Here is a 25,804-nt window from a genome sequence, read left to right on the forward strand (position 1 = left end):
ACAGTTCTGCTCTCAGAGTCAGGGGGCAAATCCTTAAAGTGATGATTCTCTAACAACATGCTTGTAAATTCAGTGTTTGCTTAAATTAAGTGAGAATTTACCTTATGTGAATAAGTAATTAAAAGAATTGCAACAATTTTTTGTCCTAAGTAGGGTAACCAAATTAATGGGAGTAATACCAAAGTCGTTATATCCCCCCAAACCATAATAATAACAAGAAGTAATAGCACTGCAAAACACTTCAGTAATGTTATTATGTTCTGTACTTCTTTGTATACACCTGATACAGCTTGTCCCAAAATTAACAACAGTAAGTTCTCCAAAAGTGACAGAAGAGAGTGGTGGAAGAAGAACATTAAATTCAGACCAGGATACCATTATCAACTGCACAAGTTTAGATTTCAATAGTTTAGATTTCAAAACATTCACTCATTATTCCTACATCTAGTTTTCAGCTTTTCCTTGTGATTTAAGTGTAAATTCAGAAATTCTTAAATGTTTTCAGTTAACATGACAGAGACAGAAGTACCAATCAAAAAATAATTAAATTCTGTATTGATGTTTTATTGGGCTACAAGAAAAAGTCAGTATAAGCTGAGACTTCCCAAAAGATGACTTAATGGAAGGTGAACTTTCTCTAAATAAATATATTGAAAAATGAAAAATTATTTAATATCAGCCTGAATGAGAAATATGTCAAAGGATACAATCAAAATGAGGAAAGGGTTGGAACCAGAAATGAGAAACTACAAATGGCAGTATTACTCATACATAACCTGAAAAGGATCAGGACCAAGGCTGGCTGTGTCACTGGTGATGAAGGCCAGCTGCACTGCTGCCGGGACCCCAAACTAATTAGCCTAAGAAGACTTAGAAGGCTTCTCTTAGTAGCCAAACCAGGACCTGACAGCTGCTAGAAGTATTTAAATTTCAAAGACGCTACAGATATTTGTTGCTAACAAAAATAAAAATGTTTTTATCTCTCATCCTGTCCTGGACCTTCCTTCTACTAGTAATTTCATCTTTCTAAACCTTTTTTCCCCTCACACGTTTACACTCCCCCTCCACAATTTTTATTCCTACATTCCTCACCTACCATTTCTTCCCTTTAGTCTGCCTCTTTTATTGCAATCTCTCTTACTACTTTGACAGAAGATGGAAAAGGCTTTTTACATGCTGAAGGTTTTTGAACTGGGTTGACAGAGATGACAGGAGCAGCAGCAGGAACTGGTTTCTGGTGTCTATGGCAGTGTGAGAGGAGCACAGCAGCGCAAGCAGGAAGGAGAATTTCCCAGGTCCATCACTGACTGCTGGGCAACAGTGTCCCAATGCTATATGGAACCTACCAATAGGACACAGGACAGAGGCAGTGACTTTTTATTGAAATTTAAATGGCCACAATAAACTGGAGTGGTCCTCAGCCTGTTCTCTGAATCTACCCAAGAGGCAAAATCCCAGCAGTCTAGTGGAGCAAGCAGGTAATCCTGATCCCAGAAAAGCTTCAAAACATTCCCAGTGTTCTGAGAAAGCTCTACCAGATCTACTGCTGGACTGCCACACATGCTGCCCTGCCAGGGCACAGTTAGAAATATAAAACAGAGCATTGTTACATGGCTTTTCAAACTTTTACATTTGTATGTACTGTACATTTTTTTAATTTAGTAGGAAAAATGCCAGCAAAGTATTAGCTCTATGACATTGCTAATTTTTTATCTAAAGTGTTTTTATACAATACCAATTCAATTCTTTGTTGTCTTGATTTAATTCAAATTCATCTCGCTTTGAAGAATTCCATGAACAATTAGCTCCAAACAAGCCATGCTTCTCTGTCAGAAATCTGTGAATATTTTATCTTCTTCTTTTTCTTTAATAAAACACGACGTTAATTTTAAGCTTTCAAATTTGTATTATACCTGAAGCAATTTTTTCATCAAATCCAATCTTTTCACTTGGGGAACAAAGAAGGAAGCATAATGGTTTTCCCATAGCCAAACAACTGCAGCAAGGCAGACATTATTTACTTTACAATGCATGTATATTAAAATCAAAGTGTTAGATACAAGAATAAAGATGGAATATTTTATTTAGCATATCTAGTGACATTATCTTTAGTGCACTGGTTTTGCCACAAGAAGCCCATTTGGGTGTCTTAGTACAAATATTGTTTCTGGAAATATACTAAATACACGGTTTATTGAAAAAGTATCAATCACTTTGATTGTAACATCAGTAAATCTAAAAATTCTCTGGCTATTTTTATTTAACCCCTGTCTGCAATAATGTAATGTGGCAAATAAAAGCACAGCCTAGTTCCTGTAGGAAGTAAAAGAGATCTCTTCTGCAGCAAATTCCGGAACTTCTTAATTATACACAGACTTATTATCTGCATTCCCAGTGTTATAAAGTACCAGAACTTCATTAGAAAAATTAAGATGGAAAAATGAAGGCTCTACTTTGTAAATTTCCAGTGGAAATTAGCTGGAAGAAGCAGAGGAATACTGGATCAAAAGAGGGTAATCATGCTTAACTGTGCCCTAGAGCACCCGCATGTATAATACAATTTGCACAGTAACTACCTCTCCTATTACTGCTTGTTTGGAGTATTCTGTGTTAATGGGGTTAGCTAATTTAGTATTTTAACTTAAAAAGACTCTGCTGATTAATAAATGTTGCACACTGTGCTAGTAATTAAAATAAATGGAAGAGTTACAAATAGAAGTTGAATTGTTAAGAAAACATTATCTGAAAATATATGATAATCCCTGTTTATCATAATACAATAACAGTCCGGAAAATATGCAAATTGCTGAAGTTGCAAAGCATATGACAAACTAAGTATAAGTTGAAAAAAGTTTTCAGATGTGCTGTGTTTGTATGACAAAAAATGTAGTAGCCATTTTCACTGCAGCTAAGTCAGAGACACAGTAAAAGATTTTATAACTCTAGAAATTAAAAGATTTTTTAAAAACTCTAAACCTGAAAGTGACTTGCATTTTAAGTTTTCTTACAATTAATACCAGGCAGCTCATAACATTGGTGCTCTCCCAGTACAGAGCTTATTTAGGTCACTAATTTCTCTGCAAGTGTATCTGTTCTGCCCAGCACAGGGCAGCACAACAGCACCTCAGCTGCTCCAAAGAAAACCACAATCTTGCTGGAAATAAGTCCATGAGGAGCTGGGTGCTGCTGTATTCACACAGCACAGGAGAGGCAGGATGTGCAAACATTGCTGCACACCAGTGAACCAGTGTGACCAGGACCAGGCTGTGCATCTTCAGCACAGCACTGAGCACAGACACAGCCAGAAGCTGAGGTAATGTTTCTGATGTCATGCCAGAATAAATTAGGAAACCTAAGCCTTACACTCTTGCTATCACCACACTGCATCTTGTTCTGATGTTTGCTGACTTCAAAAAGATGTTTAATAGTATACTTTGAAGCATGAGGCATATTATATGAGACAAATTTCATCTAAGTTAATGAAAATAATTTACATTTTTGTTCTCTGGAAAATTAGGCCAGCATGCGCCTGCACACAACTGAGGAAACTTTTTATGCTTCATCTAAATCTGCTGGATCCAGCAGTTGTCTCAAACTAGACACTATATTAAGTAGCCATCCCAAAGGAATGCAATTGTCATTCTTATACAAGTGGAGGGGGAAATCACTTCATTTATATGAAAAATAGCCCAATAAGGTAGTAACAGCTTCAATTACATGAGAAAAAGGAATCATTTTTGTTAGGCTGGATAACCCAGTTGCTTTTCCATTACAGAAAAGGAAATTCCAACAGTTGTTTTAAGTGAGGACAGTATATTCTCTTTTGGTTTCATTTTTACTGCTTCTGCCTGCCTCAAAATCTCACAACTTTTCCAAATCTTTTGTGCATTTTATCAAAAGCAAGAACTTTCTCAGAGCTTGCAACACTCATCCTATTATCCTGTGAACAACCACTGATAATTAGAGGTTTGTGAGAATTCTGAATGTTGCTGAAAATTTCAGGTACATGCCAACAATCTTTTTGTCTTAAGAGACTCAACACAATACCTACTCTGGAAATATACATATCAATGCAAATGTCATTCATGCAAACACAAGCTTTCTCAATAAATGCCACAGACTTCTGCTGCTCATTCTCTCTTTATTTTCTAAAACAGAAAAATAATCAGCATAGGAAGCACTACCAGGAAGAAATAAAGTCCCAAAGTACACAATTACATAGCAAGAAACAGAAATTTGTCAATTCATAATAGACACTGCTGAGAAAAAACTACTGTAGAATCTGAGTAACTCTTTGCTGGCTCCTCCCTGGAGACCAACATCCCATGCAGCAGCTGCAGCATTACCAGTGAGCATTAGTCCTGGTGATGACCTGCAGCTCTGTCATCACCTTTTCAAGGTTACAGATGTGACCCTTGCATGGCTGGTTGAATAAGAAGCACAAATGGAATGATCACAGCCTGAAAATGTATAATACACTCTGCTTTTAGTGTGCATGAAGCTGGGAATCATTGATTGTTGGGACATTGCTTCTGTGCATTAAGGATGGCATTAAATGCTTCCTTACCCATAAGGTAAATAAAGACCCACATGAAATAATATCTACCAAAATTGGAGGCTTCAAATTTAAACTGTACAAGACCAAATCTTCACAATTCCCTCACTGAAGAGTCAGTGAAACATTTATTGCAAGGTCTGACCTTCTGAAAGTGTTGACACAGTAATGTCTGGGGTAAACATCAAATAAAGACTGGGCAATGTAGTCATGTCTATAAATGAAGGACATCATCTAACCTCAGTTTGAATGCATCAATCACAACTAATTCAGTGAAGAAAACACTTTAAATGAGAGGTAGCATATTAATTACTACCTAGTAATACGGGTTATTTTAAATTTCTCCAGCAGAAATTTTATATAAAAATGAAAATGAAAAAAACCAGAAATTTATGCTGAGATGTGAAAATTAAGCTGTTTCCTCCTCCGCACACCAGTACATGAAAGAATACAGAGAGAAATAGAAAAGGGGAGTATATTTGTACTTGGAACTGAACTCACTTATGATTTTAGTATGAAATAAATAAAGGGTGCTATCTCTCACTAAACAAACAAACAGAAAAACCCACAAAAAAAAACCAAACAAAAAAAACCCACCAAAAATGTTGTCCAGAAGTGAAAAAGTAGTCTAAATAAAATATTTTTTGAATTTCAAAACTGTTTCTGAATAGAATTTTCTTTCGAGGTTACTATTAATTTTAAATTGGGGGAAATGGTCCAAAAATAAAAACATAGAAGTTAAACCATGTAAACACAATTGATTCTGGCACTCTTAAGTCCCAGTCCTGAATCTGACACATAGCAATATGGAGCTGATAAAAAGGCATGAAACAGATCAAAGATAACAAAACATCATGTGCCAGTGATCACAGGCTGCTCATGAGGAAAAGTGATTCCCTTCTGTCCTGCATTTTGTATTGAAGGGCCAAAGGATTGCCAAGAGCAGTGAATTCAATGAAAAGTTTGGCAAAACATAATTCTTTTTCTAGGTAACTACAAAGGCAGAGAAAATGACTTAGTAGGCTTTTATTATGATTGGATAAAACAGTGTTTAACAGTCATCATGCTAAAAAAAAAATTTAAAAAGGAAATATTTTGGCAACAGCCTTAAATCTTTTGGGACAGAAGCCTTAATCTTTTGTAATGGATTATGCCTGTATTTGAGATTTTATGGAAAAGAACTGGCCTGTCTGGCACTATTACAGCTGCCATGGCTTAGGAAATCAAACTGCTTCAAAGATTATTCTAGTTTCTATGTCATGTTCTAACATGCAACATATGCTCCTTCCCCTTCCAAATGAGCTGTGGTAGAGAAAACAAGTCTTATTGGCATGCAACACCATTTTTTCTTCCCATAACCAGTAAGTTTCCAGAATATGAAGACTGAAACAGTGTTTTTTCCTTGGCAAGGTGCATGTGGCAGGACAGAATTTGCATTTGTTTTCTTATTCCCCATTAAAGCCATCTGTTGCATCACATATTATTACTATTACAAGTTCTTTTAGACACTCATAGATACGGATGGCACATGTCATACAATTACAAGATAGGGTCTCTGCCCTGAGCAGTTTATAATCTGAGGACACAGAATTTAGAAGTATACACATAAAATGTTTTCTAGTAAGCTGTCAGGTTTGACATTTCATTTTGTCAGGCATGAAAGGTTTCTGAAAGCAATGGAATAAAGAAAACATTCTCACAACAATATAAGAAGAGCCAAAGAACTCACTGATTGTCATGGATGGGATTTCTCCATTCCTCCCCTCGTGTTGGGTCTCTGGCCTTGGCTGGTGATGCATACATGGACTCCCTCACTCGCAGGGTTGGTTCCACAGGCTTGTAGCGCTGCTGCAACACCTCAGCGGGATCGCGGAACGGCCCCTGAAAAGTGCAGGAGAATACAAGTGCTCTGTTTGGGCTTACAGTTCTTCTCTTTCCCCTCTTTTGTTCATGGCATATCGCTGACAAAACAGGACACAGAATGTTTGGGAAGTGTAGCAAGACTCTTCTCCCAAAATAATTAAAGCTGTTCCTTTTGATAGAGACTTACAAATAACATAAGGTTGATAACATACTCTAAAGCGTCAAAGAGAGTGCACTCCAAATTTATTTACCTACTAGTAAATACTTTAAATTTTAAATAAATGTATTGTTAGAACTGATTAGGAAAACTTTGTTTTTACTTAGAAAAAAGTATTGGTGAAATAAAAAACAATCATTAACTATATCTAAATTCTGCTTAAGCAGAAAACTTAAATATTTTACTTTGCATGGAACAAACTTCAAAGAGCATGCTCTTTTCAATGTAACTATAAACCTACCTTGAAGGGAACTTAATGCATGGCTTAAGACATAATTCTTCTAACAGAATTCAAACACATGACTTCAGTACTATAGGCACATAGTCAATTTCTAAAAGATCTAATTTCACATTAACTTTTTAATTCTTAAAAAAAAATACACATACACGTCTTTTTTTACCAGATTATATTGTTTAATAACTGATTATATCAGTATCTACCATTTAAAAACATGGATAAATAGGAGGAAGTCCTCTCCTGTGCTGCTGAAGTGACATATCCTATATGTCTCACTTCTAGTATTAACCCTTAAGAACTTACCTGGAATATAATTAGTGCTCATGTCACTCATGGCAGTTTAATAACAAGCCTGAACTTAGAAGTATTAAAATTAATTTTTATTTTCATCATTGTTGATCTTGCAATGAACTAGTGGAACCTTTTGAAACTATGAACAGACAAAGAAACCTAATCACAGCCTTTATTCTTAAAGATATCCTTCTTTGAATAGGTTATCACTAACAAGTCACAGCTGGAGTTACTGCAAGCACTGAGTGAAGACTGTGGGGCTAATAAAAAGAAATGATTCACGCCTCATTTATGTTCACTTATGTTTTACATTAATAGAAACCAATAATAGGAACCAGTTACCATAAAAGTCATGGACCGTAAATAACACAAATGGCAAATAAGTATCATCTAGTACTTTTCACAGCTGGACAGGAGGATTGCTATATTTAAAAGTAGTTAATGGATTTTTATTGGAACTTTACTTTTTAAAGGCACAGCACCAAGATTTTGAGATCTTTTTAAAAGTCCCAGTAAGCAAATGAGCATAATATTTACACTTCTTGCAGATATTTTCTTGCTTCTGTTTTCATGGTCTGCATGAAAAATATGTTCATTTTAAAAGAACACAAAAGTCTTAAAACAGAATGAAAAGTGCTACCGCCTATGAGAGACTACTTACTATTAGAATAGGTCATTGAAACTAGTCAACAGTGTTTAGTAATACATAACCTGATGATCAAGTTAAAAAAAAGTTTAAAATTTATAATAAAATTGAATATTCTGTTACAAGATGTTTGCATTAAGTGGATATATAGAGGAAGGAAGAAAGACAAGTACTATTACCAAATAATACCAAGAAAAATATGTTTAATTTTAAAAGTAGTCTTTCAGAATATTGTATTATTTCTTCACTGAAACGTACTGACTCATATAACCTCCAGGTTATAATCAAATATCCAAGCAAGGGGTTTTCTCCATCTTTAATTTCTGAGACTACTAATAGAAGGAGAGGGAGAAAGGATGTAACTAAGTAAAGGTCACTCCAAATAAGGCTATGACATCACTAATGAAAGCAGAGTATATATATTAGAATACTGAGATAATTCTAAACATTCCCTGAAGATTTTTGTGTTCCTCTGAATCATGTATTTGAAGAAATTTAGTTAGTAATAGGGACCTCAGGAATGTATCTTAAACAAAGACCTCTACAAAGTCCATGTGTCTATTTCCATTTTACAAGATTAAGACTTGTGGAAACTCTGGTAGATTGGTGCTTAAAAAAAGTTTTCAAATTGACAATGTTTGTAAATGTTCCAGGCATCCTCTTCAAAATGGAAATCTTTATGGGGAGGTCAGGCTTGGAAAAGAATGGTAGGAGTTGACCAACAATGTTTGTCCTGAAGGAAACTCACAGAGCTCTATGCTCTATGTTTGGACTTTGTACTGAGTAGCATAAGTCTACTTAATACCAACTGGTTTGCCAAATAAAGGTTAGCAGATCGGCATTCTTACTACTTTATCATAACATCAGAAACTCATAATAAAAAATACAATCTGCATTAAATTACGCATTCCTCACTGTCCCCATTCCACAACAGATAACAGCATGCAAAAGATCTAAATGGTAATGTGCATTCTGTTATTAATGCCTTTTAATGAATAGATGACTAATTTTAGCATTATCTGTGTTTCTATCAAACTATGATTCTAGTTAACTCAGTAATAAAAATGATAGATCTAACTGATGGAGAAGCACCATTAAAACCTTTCTATTAAATACACTATCTTACATACACAGACCTTACCTATTAAATGCTAAATACCCATTTCCCTAAGAGAAAACTGAAAGATAGTCAATTTTTTTTTCTTTTAAACATATATAATTGACATCCTCATGTAAAACATCTAAACCTAGGGGCAATAAAAATTTTAGATACCTGAAAAAAAGTAACAAGTGAGCCAGGCAGATATTAGGAAAGGAAGCTTGGTGCCAAGAAGTGTTACCACAAAGAACGAGGACACAAGTATATCTAGTAATTAAATTTCTTATAGTCACACCAGACAACTTTCAGGATGTGTTCTGGTGGGTTTTCATTTCCAGCTGTTTCATCAGCTCAAACCAGTGTCCTTTTCTTAGACATACAAGCCTAAATTGTCAAAGTGTTGTGCAGGGATTTAGCCGTGTGACTCCCATTAACATCAATAAGAGTCGGGCAGCTAAATCCACGCACTGTGCTTTGAAAATTTACCCCACAGTGTACATCCCAGGGTGCTGAAAGGATTAAAGTATTATATAGTAAATTCCCTCTTTGAGGTGCAGAAAATAAACAGAACTCTTCTGGTTTGTTCTAAAAGGCTATCTGTGCATGACTGCTGTGTGTGCATCTGAACTTAGAAAGGTCTATAAAATATTCCAAATCCAAGCAAAAGCTTGTAAGATACTTTGTATACAGTAAAGCAATTTTGCAAGAGCACCTTAACAATGGAAGAACTGTGAATTCCCTATTTATTTAAAAGCCTGATTCCTCACCATGTTCACAAGGCAAAAGCTTTCCTCTTTCCTGAGAGACAATGCAGCCAGTCACATCCTGCTCAAGGACTGTCATAGCCCCTTGGTCTCAGAAGGTAAAGCTATAATGTCATGTTTATGTCAACTCCAAACTCCCTGATCACCCAAACTGCCTGTTGGCTCACACTTTGTCTCAATTCTAATGTGAGTCAATGAGGTCGTTCTATGAGGAATCTCAAAGCAGTCAGGATAGGGACAACACAAGGAAGGAAGGACAAAGGTGGAGAACTGCCCTGAAGTTGATTCCTACTGTTATAAGCAGTGGGCTCACCTCTGCTTCTCCAGATTCATTCTTAGAATCACAGAATCACAGACCTTCTTAGAATCATAGGATCATAAAGGTTGGAAAAGACCTCCAAAATCATTGAGTCCAATCTTTGACCAAACACCACCTTGTCAAACTAAACCATAGCACTAAGTGCCATGTGCACTCATTTCTTGAACACTTCTGGGGATGGTGACTCCACCGGCTCCTTGGTCTGCCTGTTCTAATGCCTGACTACCTTAAAGTGAAAAAATTCTTCCTGATATCCAGCCTGAACCTCCCCTGGTACAGTTTGATGTTATGTCCTCTTGTCCTGTTGCCTGGGAAAAGAGACCAGCCCTCACCTGGCTTACAGCCTCCTTTCAGAGAGTTGTAGAGAGCAATATTGATTCAGAGGAGTAAAACACCATTAGAGATATATGTATATATACATTGCTTATTGCTCAAGTTGTTACATTTCTGCAGATAGGTGATAGTTTCACTGAAAGTTGCTAAGAAGGACTCATTTAGAAGTATTGTCTTTCTAAACAAGATACAAATAAGGAAATTTAAATATAGAATGGAGTACTAAATGGAAAAGTGTCAGAGGTTCTAAAGATGTTGTTTCACTCAAAGTGAAACCAGCAAGGAAAGTGTATGTGTGAGCTAAGTAGAAGATTCAGTAGACTGGGCAAACTGAAAAATTCTTCAGAACAGAGGGAAACTCAAAATATTTCTATCCCTGAAGTACTTGTATAGGCACCTACTGGCAAAAGCTACATTTCATTGTATTATGATCAAGTGTGGAACACAAATTTCTCAAAATTTTTTTCTGCTGTATATATTATTGGTCACATTCCCAGCAGGTTTTGATAATAAGGGAGCAAAAGCTGTTTTACTATCTTGTGAGACATTTGCTTTGACGCATTATCCCACAGATGTCCATAACTCTACAGGAAAGGAAAAAATCTACCTGCCAGATACGGTGACATTAACTGAAGTTAAAATTGAGACTATGACAGTTAATAATGGAAGATGGGCAAATTAGTTGTGATGGAGCAGAACATGTAGAAATCTTTGTTATTAAAGCTCTCACACATCTAGTGGACACAAGAGAGTAGGAACTATTCTGAACTGAGAGGATGCCTCAGTCTTCATATGGAAAAAAATTGCAAACTGAGGACAAAGTTATTAACAACTGTTTAATTTTTCCTATCACCTTTAATTTCTCCTTTTTTTACTGATTTAAGATTAGAAATTAAGAATTCTAGCTCTAATTAATCATAATATTGATATTCAATAATATCAGGTCATACCTTTGAAATATCATAAATTACACTTTTTTTCCCAAAGGACAAAAACAACATATAAAGAATTAATATTTCCCTGTTTCTACGTAACACGTAGATTTCTTTTTTCTTTAAGTCAAATCTGTGTCAAAGACTTTATATCTTCAATGCAAGCACTAGATTTATATTTTAAAAAAACATTCACAAAAGGGATTTTCAGACTTGATGATCCAACTCAAGATATTCTGTGATAATCTCTGATAAAAGATGTGAGCAAAAGCTGCCGCAGAGTCACTGGAACGTGTTACCTGAGGTTTCTGTCTGTCAGCAGGTAGCACAGGCAGTGATGTGACAAAAGCTGGAGGCTCTTTACAGGTTGGCCAGCAATATAGCTCATCAGCAAAGGGACTCTTCACTTGCTGCTTCCTGTGGGTCAGTGGCTTTGACTGCCGTAGCAGCAGTTCCATTGGATCTGGGGATTTCCTGAATGGTGAATTGTAGACGCCTGGAATCTGAGCAGAAAATGGGATCATCTTTGGCTTCAACTCATTTAAATTTCTACATAAACTATGATCAAAATCAGACAGTGGCACCTGCTGCACTTTTAAAAGTAAATCAGTCAAGTTAGGAGAAATAGTTAAGGAGAAATAGAAGAGAATTTTTGGAATATCAAAACCAATAATTGCTTTTTTCCCAACAAAATGTCCACAATAAATTCCTGAACAGCTATTACAACGTGTTTAGACTTAACAGGAGAAAACACATGAAAAACAAAAATTTAGCACAATGATTTCTAAATTGTGACTAAAATAGAAAGGTTCATTTGCCACTGAATTTGATTTTTTTTACATCACTAATTGTATGACTAGTGTGATATAATATAACAATTACCGCTATAAAACACATATTTCAAATTCTGTTTTAGCAATCTGCATCTTTAACAATCTGTGAATATCTGGCAAGTCAAAATTATGTGACAACTGTTCCCAAATCATACCTATATATGCAGGCATTTTATCAGTTTTATATAAACAATTCCCAAATAGACATATGTGAGTTTACTGAATTAATTATGAACTGTTATATATGAGAATTACTTTTCCATATTGCACAATGCCACTAAATTTCCCATAAAACAGATGACAAATGATTAAAATATACAAAAATTAATTTAAAGATACAGGGTTGTTTAAAGATAATAATATTTTCTATAAAGGTATACTAAAACTTTTAAAGCAGACTTGCTCAGTTAAAATATATTTTCCTTTGCATTTATCATAATTCTACTTACTAGAATAAATCTTGAATAAAAATAGTAGGGAAAGAAATTGGTTTCGAGATGCGTGGAAAGTTAAAGAAAAGAGTAAATATTTAAAATCTTGTATTGCTCTTTTGGAGCACTATTGAGGACCCATGAGAAAACTGTGTAGGGCATCAGCCTCTTCACAAAGTATTAAACTCTTGGGGCTGAGAGGACAGAACTGTCCCCAATGAGCTCTAATACATTTTTCATTAACATATCCTACTGGAAAGTTCCAGTTTCTTGTGTCAAAAAATTAAATAAGGTACATATAAAACATATGGTCTAACAGATACTTTTTTTAAAAAACTATTCAGCTTCTTCAAAATAGTGTTGGGCTATTTAAAATTTTAAAAGCTACATTCTTCATCTCTAAATTGTACAAGTCTAATGACAATTTATTTTGCTTCTCTGTTATTTGTTCCCCTCTTAGAGCATACCCTACAAACTGTTTCATTAATGGGTAAAATGTACAGTGGGAAAGATGACTTGAATAGAGGTAAGTGGTAGAAACATAAGTATGCCAAAAAACCACTGGCTGTTCCTTCAGCTCCTCAGGATGCCAAATTAGAATGGTGGGGATCCATGCTTCAAACAGCAGGCAAGAGAATCACTGGAGTGTAGGGGAAATTCTAGGTCTGTCTCTCTGATCTGTAAAGTCCAGCTGCAACTTAATCTTTTGTTCTGCAGATCTGGCTTGTTCTCACATAAACATCTCATAAAGTCACAGATTCTCCTCATGCTGTTATTATTTTCATAGTACTTCATGCATTGTTATATTGCAATTTTCTTATCAGCCCTGTAGTTTTGCCTGTGACCACTCGGTGATCTGTAAGTGCTACATAAAGAGAAGTTCCATGGGCTGTCTTGAAATTTATTGCACTCTCCCACAATTTTTGAATGCAGTTACACCATATACTTCCTACACAAGTTTTCTCAAATATAAAATGCCACAGTCAATACAAATTCCATACAAATGGAATGCATTAGAATCAAACAAATAAGATCCCTCGCTGGAGATACACAAACCATCTCTATGCCATGGTCATTACACCACTTCACTCATTAGTCCTACCAAAGCCTTTGAATCTGCCTACATTATGAAAAATTAAGTTTTGCCTTCATTATGTTGATGACAGTAAATAGAAAAATGATAAGCTTTTTCACATATTTCACTGAACTGTTCACTGCGTTGTTGCTTCATTTTTCCACCCCTTCCTACACCATCCATACTCAGCTGTGGAGACTGTTTTCTAGACATGCCACGAGTGTGCAGAGGTTCCCAGCCATGGGGAGAGACCCTGCTCTCATGGTATGTCTGTGAAACATATTTTATAGAAAGTGACAGTGGCACTGAAAATTTAAATATTATCCAGAAGAGAAACATCTCCATGCTCATCACTGAGAATCAGGGTGATCTGGAAGAAAACACTAAGGCATAACATCTCTCTAAAGTTGGCAGGCATGGATTTGTTGATTGGTAACATATCCTGATCAGGGCTGAGTCTTCCCAAAATTTACACCTCTTTTTAAGCCTTTTCTTAAAAAAAAAAAAAAAAATAAAATATGCCGAAGAGCAAATTGAAAAGGAAATATTTAATTTTTTTTAACTGAAAAAAAAATTAATTGTTCTATTATTCCAATCTACAGAACACAGGTTTGGGGTTTGGGTTTGTTACTCCAAAGTCTAAAAATACAGTATCTGAAATAATTTAAATGTTCTTCCTCTGGAGAATAAAATGCAAGAATAACTTTAAATCGATGTTCTGTCTAGGTTACTTCTTTTAGTCACACTGAGAGATAGTGTGTCTCCATGAGTAAAATGGCTTTCTGAAACTGCATTTTGCAATCTCTATTAAAATACTGTGTATATTCTATTTTGTGCTTCTTTCATTAAATGTTTGGTAGTAATAAAAAGCTATAGTTCATAAAGAGTTCAAACACTATGAAATGCTACTGAGTATCACCAAGAGCTCTAATAAAATTGGCTTTTAGCATTTTTAATGAAACCAAAATTAGCCATAATAAATGTGGAAATCTATTGATTCAGTGTCTTTGGAATTATTATTGCTGAACAGGTGTCTTAACAAAGAATCATCTTTTGTTACCCTTTTTTTACATACTCTCATGTTAAATGCATACAGATACTATATCAACTGTGAAAATGGATTTGTAGTTTAGAGAGGCCAACCAGACACTTAAAAAGTTTTTGCTTCTTCTACAGGTGAAACTCTTTGTATGATATGGGTCAAAATTGATTACAAAGTGCGTATTTCAATAATGATTTTTCAAGCAATCCTTGTTAATTACTTTACATTTTAACTATATATGTTGAAGTATTCAACAAGACACATAACAAAGCAATCAACAGAGATAGTATCTAGACAGATAAAATTAATACTAATTTATTCTAAATTCCCCAAGGTTTGTGGTAAGGTTAGCCCTAGATTTAAAATTGGTAAAGTATGGTAGGAGAGACAAGAGGATGAGTTTGATTCTACTTTCCAGTTTAGATCAATCACTGGAAAAATTGCTTCCATTCTTTTTTAAAAATATCTCTGCAAGTTTTAGTCTTGTTTTTGGAATTTCTTGTGTTGTGCAATGTGGTGATGAATACCCTATTCATTCTGTCCTCTGCAGGGAGCTGGCAGTCTACAGAAATCTAAGAATTTCAGGAATCAAAGCCTTTGGTACTTAATATATTTGAATATCTTCTTGAGACAAATACAATGTATTAAAAGCATTACTTCATTTTCTTTCCCTACTTTAATAAAATATTCTCTCAACCACAAAACCATTGTACTTAATACTGCTTTTTCAATGGTAGAAAAGTATCTGTCTTGGATATTACCCCATACTGTGATTTCAATATTTTCCCCACCTTTAGTCCAGAAGAAAATATGTAACACTCCAAATTACCATAGATTACAAAAAAGTACCTCTTGTCTGCAGGGAGAATAATATATTTTTCTGTACCCATGCTCTTCAACACTAAGAAGGACCTCTGTCAAAGCCAGATTTCAGGACTTCATTTCCGGGAACAATTTTCTAAAGTGACAAACACTATGGGGAAATCTGTGCTAACTGTTAAAAAAACTTAAGCTGAGTTATTTGCAGTACTGTCATGCTAACTTCCACCTCAATAAGACCAAAGAAATCTCAGGAGGGGATTCTGCTAATAGCTTCTTACTGACCTCCTTACATCAGGCCCTTCTGGTAAATGGTGGCCCAGTGGTGAATATGGCAAATGAGGTGTGAAAGCAGAGATATTTTTTTTTTAAGATGATGGTTCTGACTCATCAGGGAAAATAAAAAAAAAAGAAAAAAAGAAAGAGTGAGAAAGAGAAATGAGTTATACAATAGATGTATTTTCCCCTAGAATTCTCTGCCTCAGACCTTCCATCATGGAAACCCAAGCGTGACCTGGAATATTAATTGCATCAGGTCAAGCATACTGGCAAATGTACCATTTGTTACGCAGTCATCCTTAGTATTACATTAATATTTTTAATTCTTCTGCATTTCTAACACTCTATCATTTAGTTTCCTCCCAATCATTTTCTTATCTTTATAATTAATGCTCAAATATAAAGGAAGAAAAAATCATAAGGAAACAAATATTGATTTAATAAACATTAGCAAGGAAAATATTTAGGATTTTATAGTCTGAATTGCTTCCACTACTGATGCTGTATTTACTCAGTGCTAAAGAAGATCCATTTTTGTCTTTTCCTGTTTATCATTTCGATACAGAGAGCAAGAGTTTACTCTTTCTATCTAATCTTTTTTTTTTTCCAGAATAAAAGAAGAAAATTATTAAGGAGTTTCCTTGAAAGCTAACTATGAATTATGGCAGCAGCAAAAGAAATTGAAAGAAGGAAGTAACAAAGAAAGGAAAGAAAAAGGTGCAGGTAGAAGGGGAAAAACAAGGCTGTGTTGACCATGCTGGACAGTACATCGGAAAGACAGGTGATCCCAAATGGTATAATAAATCCTGAGCAGTTTAGATTCTGCAACTTCAATTTATTAATTATTTATTTATTAGTCTTCTTTCGTACTTCTTGGCTGATCTTTTGAAGTCTATGTAAAAAATTGCAAACCAAATATGTTCTAAGATACAGCATAGCTATTGTATTGCAAATGATAATACACATGCAAAATTAAAAATTGACAAAGTTGAGCTGAAGATAAATTGCAAGGATTAAATCAATAGAAAGTGTGTTCTGATATATTTACATATTTTTACTGTAACTTAACTAAGCAATAATAAAGACATGCTCTGTTTTAATTACTTTTTTCATATCAACTCTGAATGACTGAAATAATCAACATATATCATGAATATAAATGTTTAATTTAACAGTCATTTAATCTTGAAAAAAACGGCTTTGAGGGAGGAAGCTTGTGCAAGTGGTTTTCACAGTAAGAACCTAAATAAAGTGCTACTTTCTCACTCTGGTCTTTTAAATAGGAGTTAAATGAGAAAGAAAAGACTTCAACAAAATAGGCACTTAACTTGAAAATCCTTTCTTGCTCGATTGTATTTTGTAAAAAAACCTAAGCAAGCTGAGAGGAGAGGTAAGAGATCTTTAAAAGCCATAAAAGTAAAAGCATGAAGGAGAGCTGTGAATGAAATATTTGCTAGAGATGGGATTGCTGAATCAACACTGACCAGTGCACTTCATCATAATTATCAGGACATACTACTGCCAGGGGATTTATAAAAATCCCACTCAGCAAATAATTGCCCTGCTGTTAGGAGATAGTTGGAGTGTTAACACACTGTCACAGTCCAGCGTTTAGTAAGATATTCAACATTCAATTACTCTTGCTGAGAACTAAAAGGAAACATGATCATTTCTCAGCTACTGCAGTTATGCTTCCACATGAATTCCAGTGAACAATCCTGTTAATCCCCAGATATAGTTTCTCTAGCAGGGAAAAGAAATACCTTAAAACATTAATGATTCACAAGGAAATAAATGTTTATATAATGCTGCAAAGATGTCTGTAAAAGAGAAGGAATTTTGAATTTCTAAATAACTAGCTTTTTACAGACTTTCAGAATATTTCATATTTAGTGAAAATAAAATGCCAAGACTTTATATGAGATTTGTTTTAGAAAGAATATCTATAAAAAATCTGTAAACACTGTTCTAGCAACAAGTATAAGACTATGTCCATGAATTCAAATTCGAAACATCAAAATATTTAAGCTTCAATACAATATATTCTACTAGCAACAATCTGCAATTTTTTAACTAATGTGAACAGAGTTTTGCATTAACAATTAATAAATACATTGTAAAGTTTATGCAGCTGTTGGAAAAATACCATAGTATGGTTTAACATTCTGGTTTGAGATAAAACTTCTTTACCATGCCTGACAATAGGAAGAATTTCACCCAGCTTTATAAATGTAGGTTGAGTTCTCACTGAGCTAATGCTACTCCTCAGGCCTGATCCTCTAATCCCTGAAAAATATACTCTCAGGAATTTCATCTAAATAAGAACCAGAGGACCTAGCCTGTTATTGCTCCTAAGGTATTTTACCTTTCTTTGAGACACTGCTTTTAAGAAGAGACTGAAGAATTCATAAATGAGTGATGAGTAGCGTATTTTCTTTCAAGTGGGATTAATTACCTGTCTTCTGCTTAATATATATTCTGTTTAAACAGAGTAATAGAAACATTAATTATTGTTATTCTGCCTTCAGAAAAGCTTGGTTCAGTCCTTTTCATCTGTGAAATGTTTGCTTGATATTAAAATAATAGTGCAGTCACAGTTTAAATGCACTTGTATAAGTAAACCAAGCAGCAATTTTATGGACTGTACAATGAGGTGTTAAGGAAATATTCAAGTCCAGTATCCTGGCCACAGACCATAAAACCAACCTCTAAACATGCAAGGCACTAAGTTCAATTGCAGGAAACAACACCGCAATTGAGTATCCAAACAGGTACCAACTGCTTGGTCATTTAGGCATCAAGACAAAAGAGAAACATAATCTTCGTTTACTGCATGAAATATTGTGGCACAATATCCAAAACACAGTAGCCCAGCAGATGCAGAGGCATCCCAAAAATGCATCCACCTTTCATTGATTGTCTCTCTGACTGAGGCTTACTCTGTCAAATCTAATTCTAACGCAGGCTCTTGATGACTTGACTAGATCAGGGATAATAACTTGAATGAGTGAGTGATGGCATGGGAAACAATACTCTTATGATAAAGACACAATACAGGGACAGCACATTCAAAGTTCTCTTACTCTCTTCTCATTTGACTTCTGATTTCAAAACAAGCAGAAAAATACAAATTATTGCTGAATGGCTTTATTTTAAAAGCAGGAACAGGAAATTTCATTTATTGTTAAAATTTTCTATTTAAGAAGTGCTAGGCTGAGTATGGGATAACATACAAATTATAAGAATCTCTGAAAGAAAGCTGCTTCTATAACCACCTTGAGTAAGTGGGAATTAAAGACCTTAGTCTGAAAAATAATCTCTGAAGGTGAATTTATTTTTCTGTGTCTCAATAACTGCCTGTAAATACACAAACAGTATTGAGGCTACAATAATGTATCTTGTGAGAAGTTTTCAGAGCCTTAAAACACATACCTACAAATGTGATATTACTTACATCTTTAAAATTATAATTCCATCCATTGTCACAATGGATTTTTTTTCTACAAAAAAATCTACTTGCAATTCACTCCTTTTATAACTAGATTGAGAAAAATCCTTCTAATTGTACCACTTAGACTCTTCTAATTTGTAACATCAGAAGTTACCTGCAACATATCAGAAGAGAGGAGAAGCTCTTTGTATCAGGTAAAGATGGAAATCATATGGAGATTTCCTTTGTCAAGGACATAATTGCTAAATAGAGAATTGTTTTACTCCTCAAAACTGCATAGGTGCAACCAAAACAATGTAACATTCTTTTCCTTGTGCCTTATGTCTGTTGCATTGTGCTTACATGTGAGTATTCCCTCACAGACATATATGCTGACAGATTTATTAAACAGTAAACCTATGGGATTAAGCAATGAGTAAAAACTCAGAATGTGGCAGAATGTTTAACAAAGCAGCCTAGACCAATAAACAATGAGGGGAAGGTTTAATGAACAGTTGTAGTATTGTATAGGGAAAGAAAAATCAGGGAACAGAAGCATGTTAGTCTGATTACTAAAGGTAGTCAGAAATTAGTAGAAAAGAGTGAAATAATCAGAAAAAAAACCCCAAAGACGAGGACTTTATTAAAAGATTGTTGAAATGGAAAAACTGAAAACAAAGTAAACAACAGATAGAGGGAGATGCACAGTGTTTGTAATGTCCCTTGAAGGACAGACACAATTCCCAAATTAACAGTATATATTAGATACTAAACAAAAGCACGGAATATGGAATAAACAATGGAAGTAATGAAAGAACTTTACCATTATGCTATTCTGTTGCCTAAGAGCTGAAAAACAAAAGAACTGGTGTGTGCATCACTCATCTTGAAGTCTCATTAAAGCAAGGATACCATCAGTGCCACTTCTTAATCAACAGGAAGGTTTGCTGTTGAGACATGCATGGTATTTTATCTTCATGACTTCTCCCACGCCATTCCTAACCTCTCTCTTAGGCAATTATGTCTTACTTAGCATGTACTTCTCCTAATATAGGAGAAAAAGGAGAAAAAAATTACCTGAGCAAGACCATAGCTCACACCAACTTGGTTAAATACCAGATGAACTACTACGCATTAACCAAATTTACACCAGTAACTATTTCAAGAATGTCAGTGGAGTTCCATCATTTCTGAATGTAGCTTTGTGAACTATTTAGCTGATGTTGTGCTGCACTGTGATTTCCTTACAGTATAGATTCTTTCTTAAATGTTTTTACCATATCCTACAAACAGCCATCATTCAATATATAACTCATTCTTACCGGCTTTCTGACCCTGCAGCAATCCAACCCTTTTGCCACCCCAATTGACAGTAATACACAAAATGTGGTCATGTTTTTCTAAGATCTCAGCATGTACACTTTTTGATAGATCACACAGCTTGTCCTTTAAACTCTGCCATTAATCCTACCCACAGGAATTGAGTACAAAGTTTGTTGTCTAGAAAAAATCCACACAAATAGGGATTATGCAATTCAGATGCCGAAAAAGACTGTTTGAATGCAGGGACCTTCTAGCTACTGGATTTTTAAATTACTAAGGCTGAAATGCTCAATGCTATAATACATGGTAGATACAGACATGTCACTCTGTTAAAATATCAAGCTTTGTGTGATATGGCTAGTAACAAGCTCTTCAGAAGAATCTCTGAGAAATATTGCCATATCTACTGGGACAAATCTTTAAAATTAAGTTTGCATAGGATCAATCAGAAAACAACACTCAAATTTTACATTTTATCGTGTATTAAGCTCTTTCTAACGAGAGATTAATTTTTTGTGTAAACTCTCATTTCTTGGAACAGTTAACCAGTTATCAAAAAAACTGAAATTATTTTATAGCAGGAAGCCTTTAGGAAAAATAGAGTTTACAATACTGTCACAGATAATGTTTAAAAGTTCATTCACTGACTATCTTTAAAGAATGAGAAGTGAGTATCTTGTTTTCTAGGTAGTGGGACAAAAGGAGAAATTATTGATTTCTGTTGGAAATACTTTCACTTACCACTTGTGCTAGGCTGAGACTTCAGAGAAGAGTGAATGGGAGGGAAGTACTTTTCACTGACACTGGGAAGAAACACATCTGAAATAGTTCACATCCATGCATTTTGCATAGGAAACTGGTTATGGTATCAGCAGACAGCACTTCTTCCATCCTCTAACCATAGTTACCCATTTCTGGGCAAGAAGATCACCACACTTACAATCTTAGTTTTGGCTTTGACGGTACTTGTCCTCCCTAGAGAGATAACCACTATTTCCTGGAGAACAAAAATGTCTGATTGAAAAGAATATGAGCAAAACTGGAAAATCTATGGAAGCTGAAAAGTTTGTCACTAAATTATTTTGCCTGTAGGTGGACCAAATAGATTCTGAAAGTGTATTTTGGCTTTCAGCTCTTTCCCTCTTTTTTACATCACCATGATAGTGTGTTGAGTAGCAGAATTACAGTTCTGTGTTCTCAAGATTAGTTATCCCAAAGGGCAAGAGCTGGACTCAGATTCTAAGAGAACTAGAGATTTTTGATTGTGTGTGCATATCACTTAAAGGTCATTTTTGGAATTTTGAGCTGGCATTCAAAATACAACGTCTTTCAGAATCACAAACAGCTCAGTTACTGTCTTCTTTCAGTTTACCTTACTTCGTCCTTTTTTATGACAGAAACGTTAAACAACACGAACTGAGATACCTTCCAAGTGAACTGAGATGGTGTGGACAGTGCCCCATGAGGCACAAGATTGGAATGATTTTCCTGGAGTGAATGCCTGTGAATAGACTGATACATCTGGCTTCCAGTGGGAAGTGAATACACGAGGAAAGCTTGTTAATTGAACATACCTGTCACAAGTACTGTCAGAAGGATATAATGCAAATTGTGAACCCTTTGGAAATCATATTTTATAAAAACAGAATACTGCAGCATGAAGTGCCTCACATACAAGTCCAATTTAAATGTAGCTGCAAGCCTGCCTGAGAACTAAGAAAGCTCACCCTCTTTAATTTAAATCGGATTTTTCATGGTACAAGCTTTGGAAAGTACTCAGAAACATCTGACTACTTGGCAGAGAAATGATGAGTGGATATTAAACACCCATGGATAGGTAGGGATGTTCATTGATTGGGGCACCTAGAATAAAAAAAAAATTGACTATTTTAGTTCATCTTCAAGAAGTATTAGTATTATAATGAATGATAATTTCATCCCCTGAATGTTTTAGAGACAGGATAATAAAATTACAACAGTAAAGAGGGAGGAAATAAAATGTAAAAGGTAAGAGCTAATTTATTCTTCATGCTAGCTCAGTCCTTGGCCTTTCCTGAACAGACACTGCCAATAGTAACAAATTATGTATAATCATTTTGTGATGTGGACTGTTCACTTGGGACTAAGCTCAAATGACCAAACTTGCAGCCTTGTCTCTTAAACTGTGGATCTGGAGATCAAAGGCTAGGGCTTTATCCACTGAGTCCTCACCTTTATAAGAATAAAACTGCCAGCTGTCCAGAGACAGAGTGGATGTCAAACAGTGTCATTTTAGACCAATTGTTTTTCAAGTTCTTACAGGACAGCACATTAGGTTAGAGGCATATTAATCAGTTGTGTCTCCTGAATATTCATTAACCTACTCCATGAAGGATTTTGTGGCCTTTTTTCTTTCTCACTTAGAACATTAGACATTTAGACCTGAATAAGTGCAGTAACTTCAGCAGAATTAACTCCTGATTTCCAGTAATGTGAAAAGAGGACAAAGGCAGTCAGCATAATGTTTATGAATTGCCATCTCTGTTGACAGGAAAAATTCAATACATGACTACTTTAGCATTGAATAGAATTTGCATTTAAAATATTTTACTCTAGGAACTGACAAATGCTAAATAAATATGGAAAAATTATAAATAAATATGGAAACAATTGATAAAAGTGATATTTTGAGATCTATAATAAATACAGAAAATCAAAATGAAACTGTTCTTAAAAACAAAGGAGGTTTTTACTTCCTTTATATTCAAAATCCCTAATACAGAATCCAGAGAAGCTTGCTGAATGGTTCCCATTAAGCTAAAATGGAATTGCTTATGGAGGTACACAGAGAGAGTAAAAATGGAAAATTTTGGTTCTCATTGCTGATATTAGAACTTTTCACTGTTACTCCCTTGGAAGTAACTCACAGCAAACATTTCCTTCTTCCTCACAGAACATTATTCTTAAGGTGGGGTTTTGGGGCTTTTTTTAATGTTTTCTATAGTGCTAATCTATTAAAGGGGTACTTTCTCACATATTTATATCTCCCTGGAAAGGATCATCTTAGTCAAGACTAGTTCCATTCAAAATACTTTCTTATTTTACAGCATCAGCTATAATATCCTTACAAGTAATTCTTTACAAAGCATTATTACAATGGCAATAAATGTGGGCCAATATCAGCCACATACTACCCTGACTCAACACACAGATGGTGACACACTCAAGCAGGCACTGAAAACCAAACTACTGTGATCCAAAAAGAGAACTCGTGTCTTGCTCCTAAAAGGAATGCCATGGTTTCTAAAACTTCTACAATGAAAAGGGCCTAGTATTACACATGGACTTTGTTCTTCCCTTGCAGGTCTAAATTACCAGGTTCTTATGAGCAGTATCTGTTCACAAACTGCCCAAGGACACCAGGAAAAACTATCACCTTGCTAAAGAAAAGTGATGGACTTCAGTGTTGCTCAGAGTGGCAGAGGCAGTCCCCAGAACCAGATGAATTGGTGGAGAAAGAATAAAGCACTTCACAGTTGCATATTCTCCTGTGGCAGAATATCAGAGACAGCAAAGCTGTGAAATGAACATACATGAGCAAAACAACACTGCAAGCAGAATGAGTGAACCTGATCTTCCAAGGAAGAACAACTTGGGAGCTAGTGTTAGTGCCAGATTTCTTAACCCACTCTCCCTGTCTAGGTTATTCCTTCTCTTGGTATTAGGAGAGGCAGGAATTGAAGGAATATGGAGGCAAAAAAAACCCCAGCTAAATATTACAAAAATAGAAGGTTGCACAGCTAAGAACTACAAGTCGTTCAACTACTGTTACCTGGAAACTGAGTATTCTTGACAGCAATAATATTGCCCCATTGCTCCATCTTATTCCTCTACCCTAGGCCGTGCTGTTGGCCACTGTCAAAAACAGGATGCTTGGCAGAAAAGCCTTAAGTCTGATTCAGCCAGGTCTTCTAATTGGGGGCCAACAGAAAGAAAATGCTATACAAAAGTCAAGAGTAGACATACACACATAACAGCATGATTAATTTTCTAAGGTCTCAATAGTTAAAGCATTCAGATAGAACAGAAGCTCCCAGAGAATGGAGGAGCAGCATTAGCTCATCTACTCTCAGCATGATTTATCACAGAGCAGGAGGTGCAGCTTTAGAAGAGAGGCTGTGACTCAGTCTACCAGCCACAGCAATGATAAGCTTAAGCAATGCATGTGTAACATCCCACTATGAACAATGTACAAGTATGTTCTTCAGTTGTGTGACAAAGCTGTCAAGATTTTGCAGATCAAAAGAAATTTGGCTTCCTGGAGTAATTGTACATTTATTTTGTGTGACAAAAACTAATTGTGTTTATCTGTTTAGAAACAAAAGAAAAGAGAAAAGATAATTAAAACTCTTTTACCTTACAAGTACTGTTTGCTATACAGTAAAAATCTATAAAGGGGAAAAATCTGTTGCTCTGCTGATCCTCGAATCCTCTCCTCAGTGACAGGAGAAAATGTAATAGCAGAAGGCCTTTTCAGCTGTGGCACTTGGAACACAGTTTCCACAGGGCTCTTCTCCTGAACTCAATACTTCACAGGACACCACTTCTGCTCTGTATTTCAGTTACCGCTGGCTTCTGCTCCCTGTCCCACTGTGGACTTGCAGGTGCTGATGCACCTGCTCCCACTCACAGAATCACCTCAGCATTGCTGCTTGCTCTGTCAGCAGATACTAAAAACAACACAGGTCTGCATTCTAGCTTGATACTGGATCTCTGGATTTAGACTGTCATACACCTGACTCTCATCACCATTGTAAGACAAAAACCAACTACAAAATTTCTTGAAAGGCTGAAAATACCAATGACAAGAATCATGCAACCACATATTTCAACACAAGTGGGCTCTTCATCCCCATTTCTGCAAAGTGCTATGAATGTATTCAGTGCTTTTCTCCGTCGTTGACTTTAAAGGTCATTTGTCAGCACTTGGCAGGGGATGGCCCTCACTACAAATGTTGGCCTTGAAAATATGACAAAGAGCAGAAGTAAGAACCTGTTAATTATAGTGAAGGTTGTTAATACAGAAAAAGGAACTACAGGGATATATAATAATAATCTGCATAGGTAAACATGTTTATAATGGAAAACCACATTTAATAAGTAGTTTATTTATTAATGACAGTTTGGAAAAAAAGGGATCATTACCACTGTAGTGGAAATAGCATACTGTGATTCTGGACTAATAAGAAAAACTTAATTATTTTAGTTTTCATGTGTCAATAAGAAATCACAATTCAGTTCATGATAAAACAGGTAAAAATGATGAAAACAATTTT

The 25,804-nt window shown here is 35.3% G+C and overlaps 1 protein-coding gene across 1 annotated transcript in view; it reads right to left on the reverse strand.

Moving 5' to 3' along the window:
- The window catches only part of SPATA17 (spermatogenesis associated 17), an 87,431-nt gene that overhangs the window by 21,977 nt on the left and 39,650 nt on the right, over positions 1–25,804 (reverse strand). Inside the window, exons 7-8 of the mRNA XM_036380465.1 lie at positions 11,557–11,760; positions 6,285–6,436 (exon numbers count right to left, since the gene is read on the reverse strand). Of these exons, the coding sequence (XP_036236358.1) occupies positions 6,285–6,436; positions 11,557–11,760 (356 nt within the window). The remainder of the gene's footprint in view (positions 1–6,284; positions 6,437–11,556; positions 11,761–25,804) is intronic.

Source organism: Molothrus ater, chromosome 3, assembly GCF_012460135.2.
Source record: "Molothrus ater isolate BHLD 08-10-18 breed brown headed cowbird chromosome 3, BPBGC_Mater_1.1, whole genome shotgun sequence".
Lineage (NCBI taxonomy): Eukaryota > Metazoa > Chordata > Aves > Passeriformes > Icteridae > Molothrus > Molothrus ater.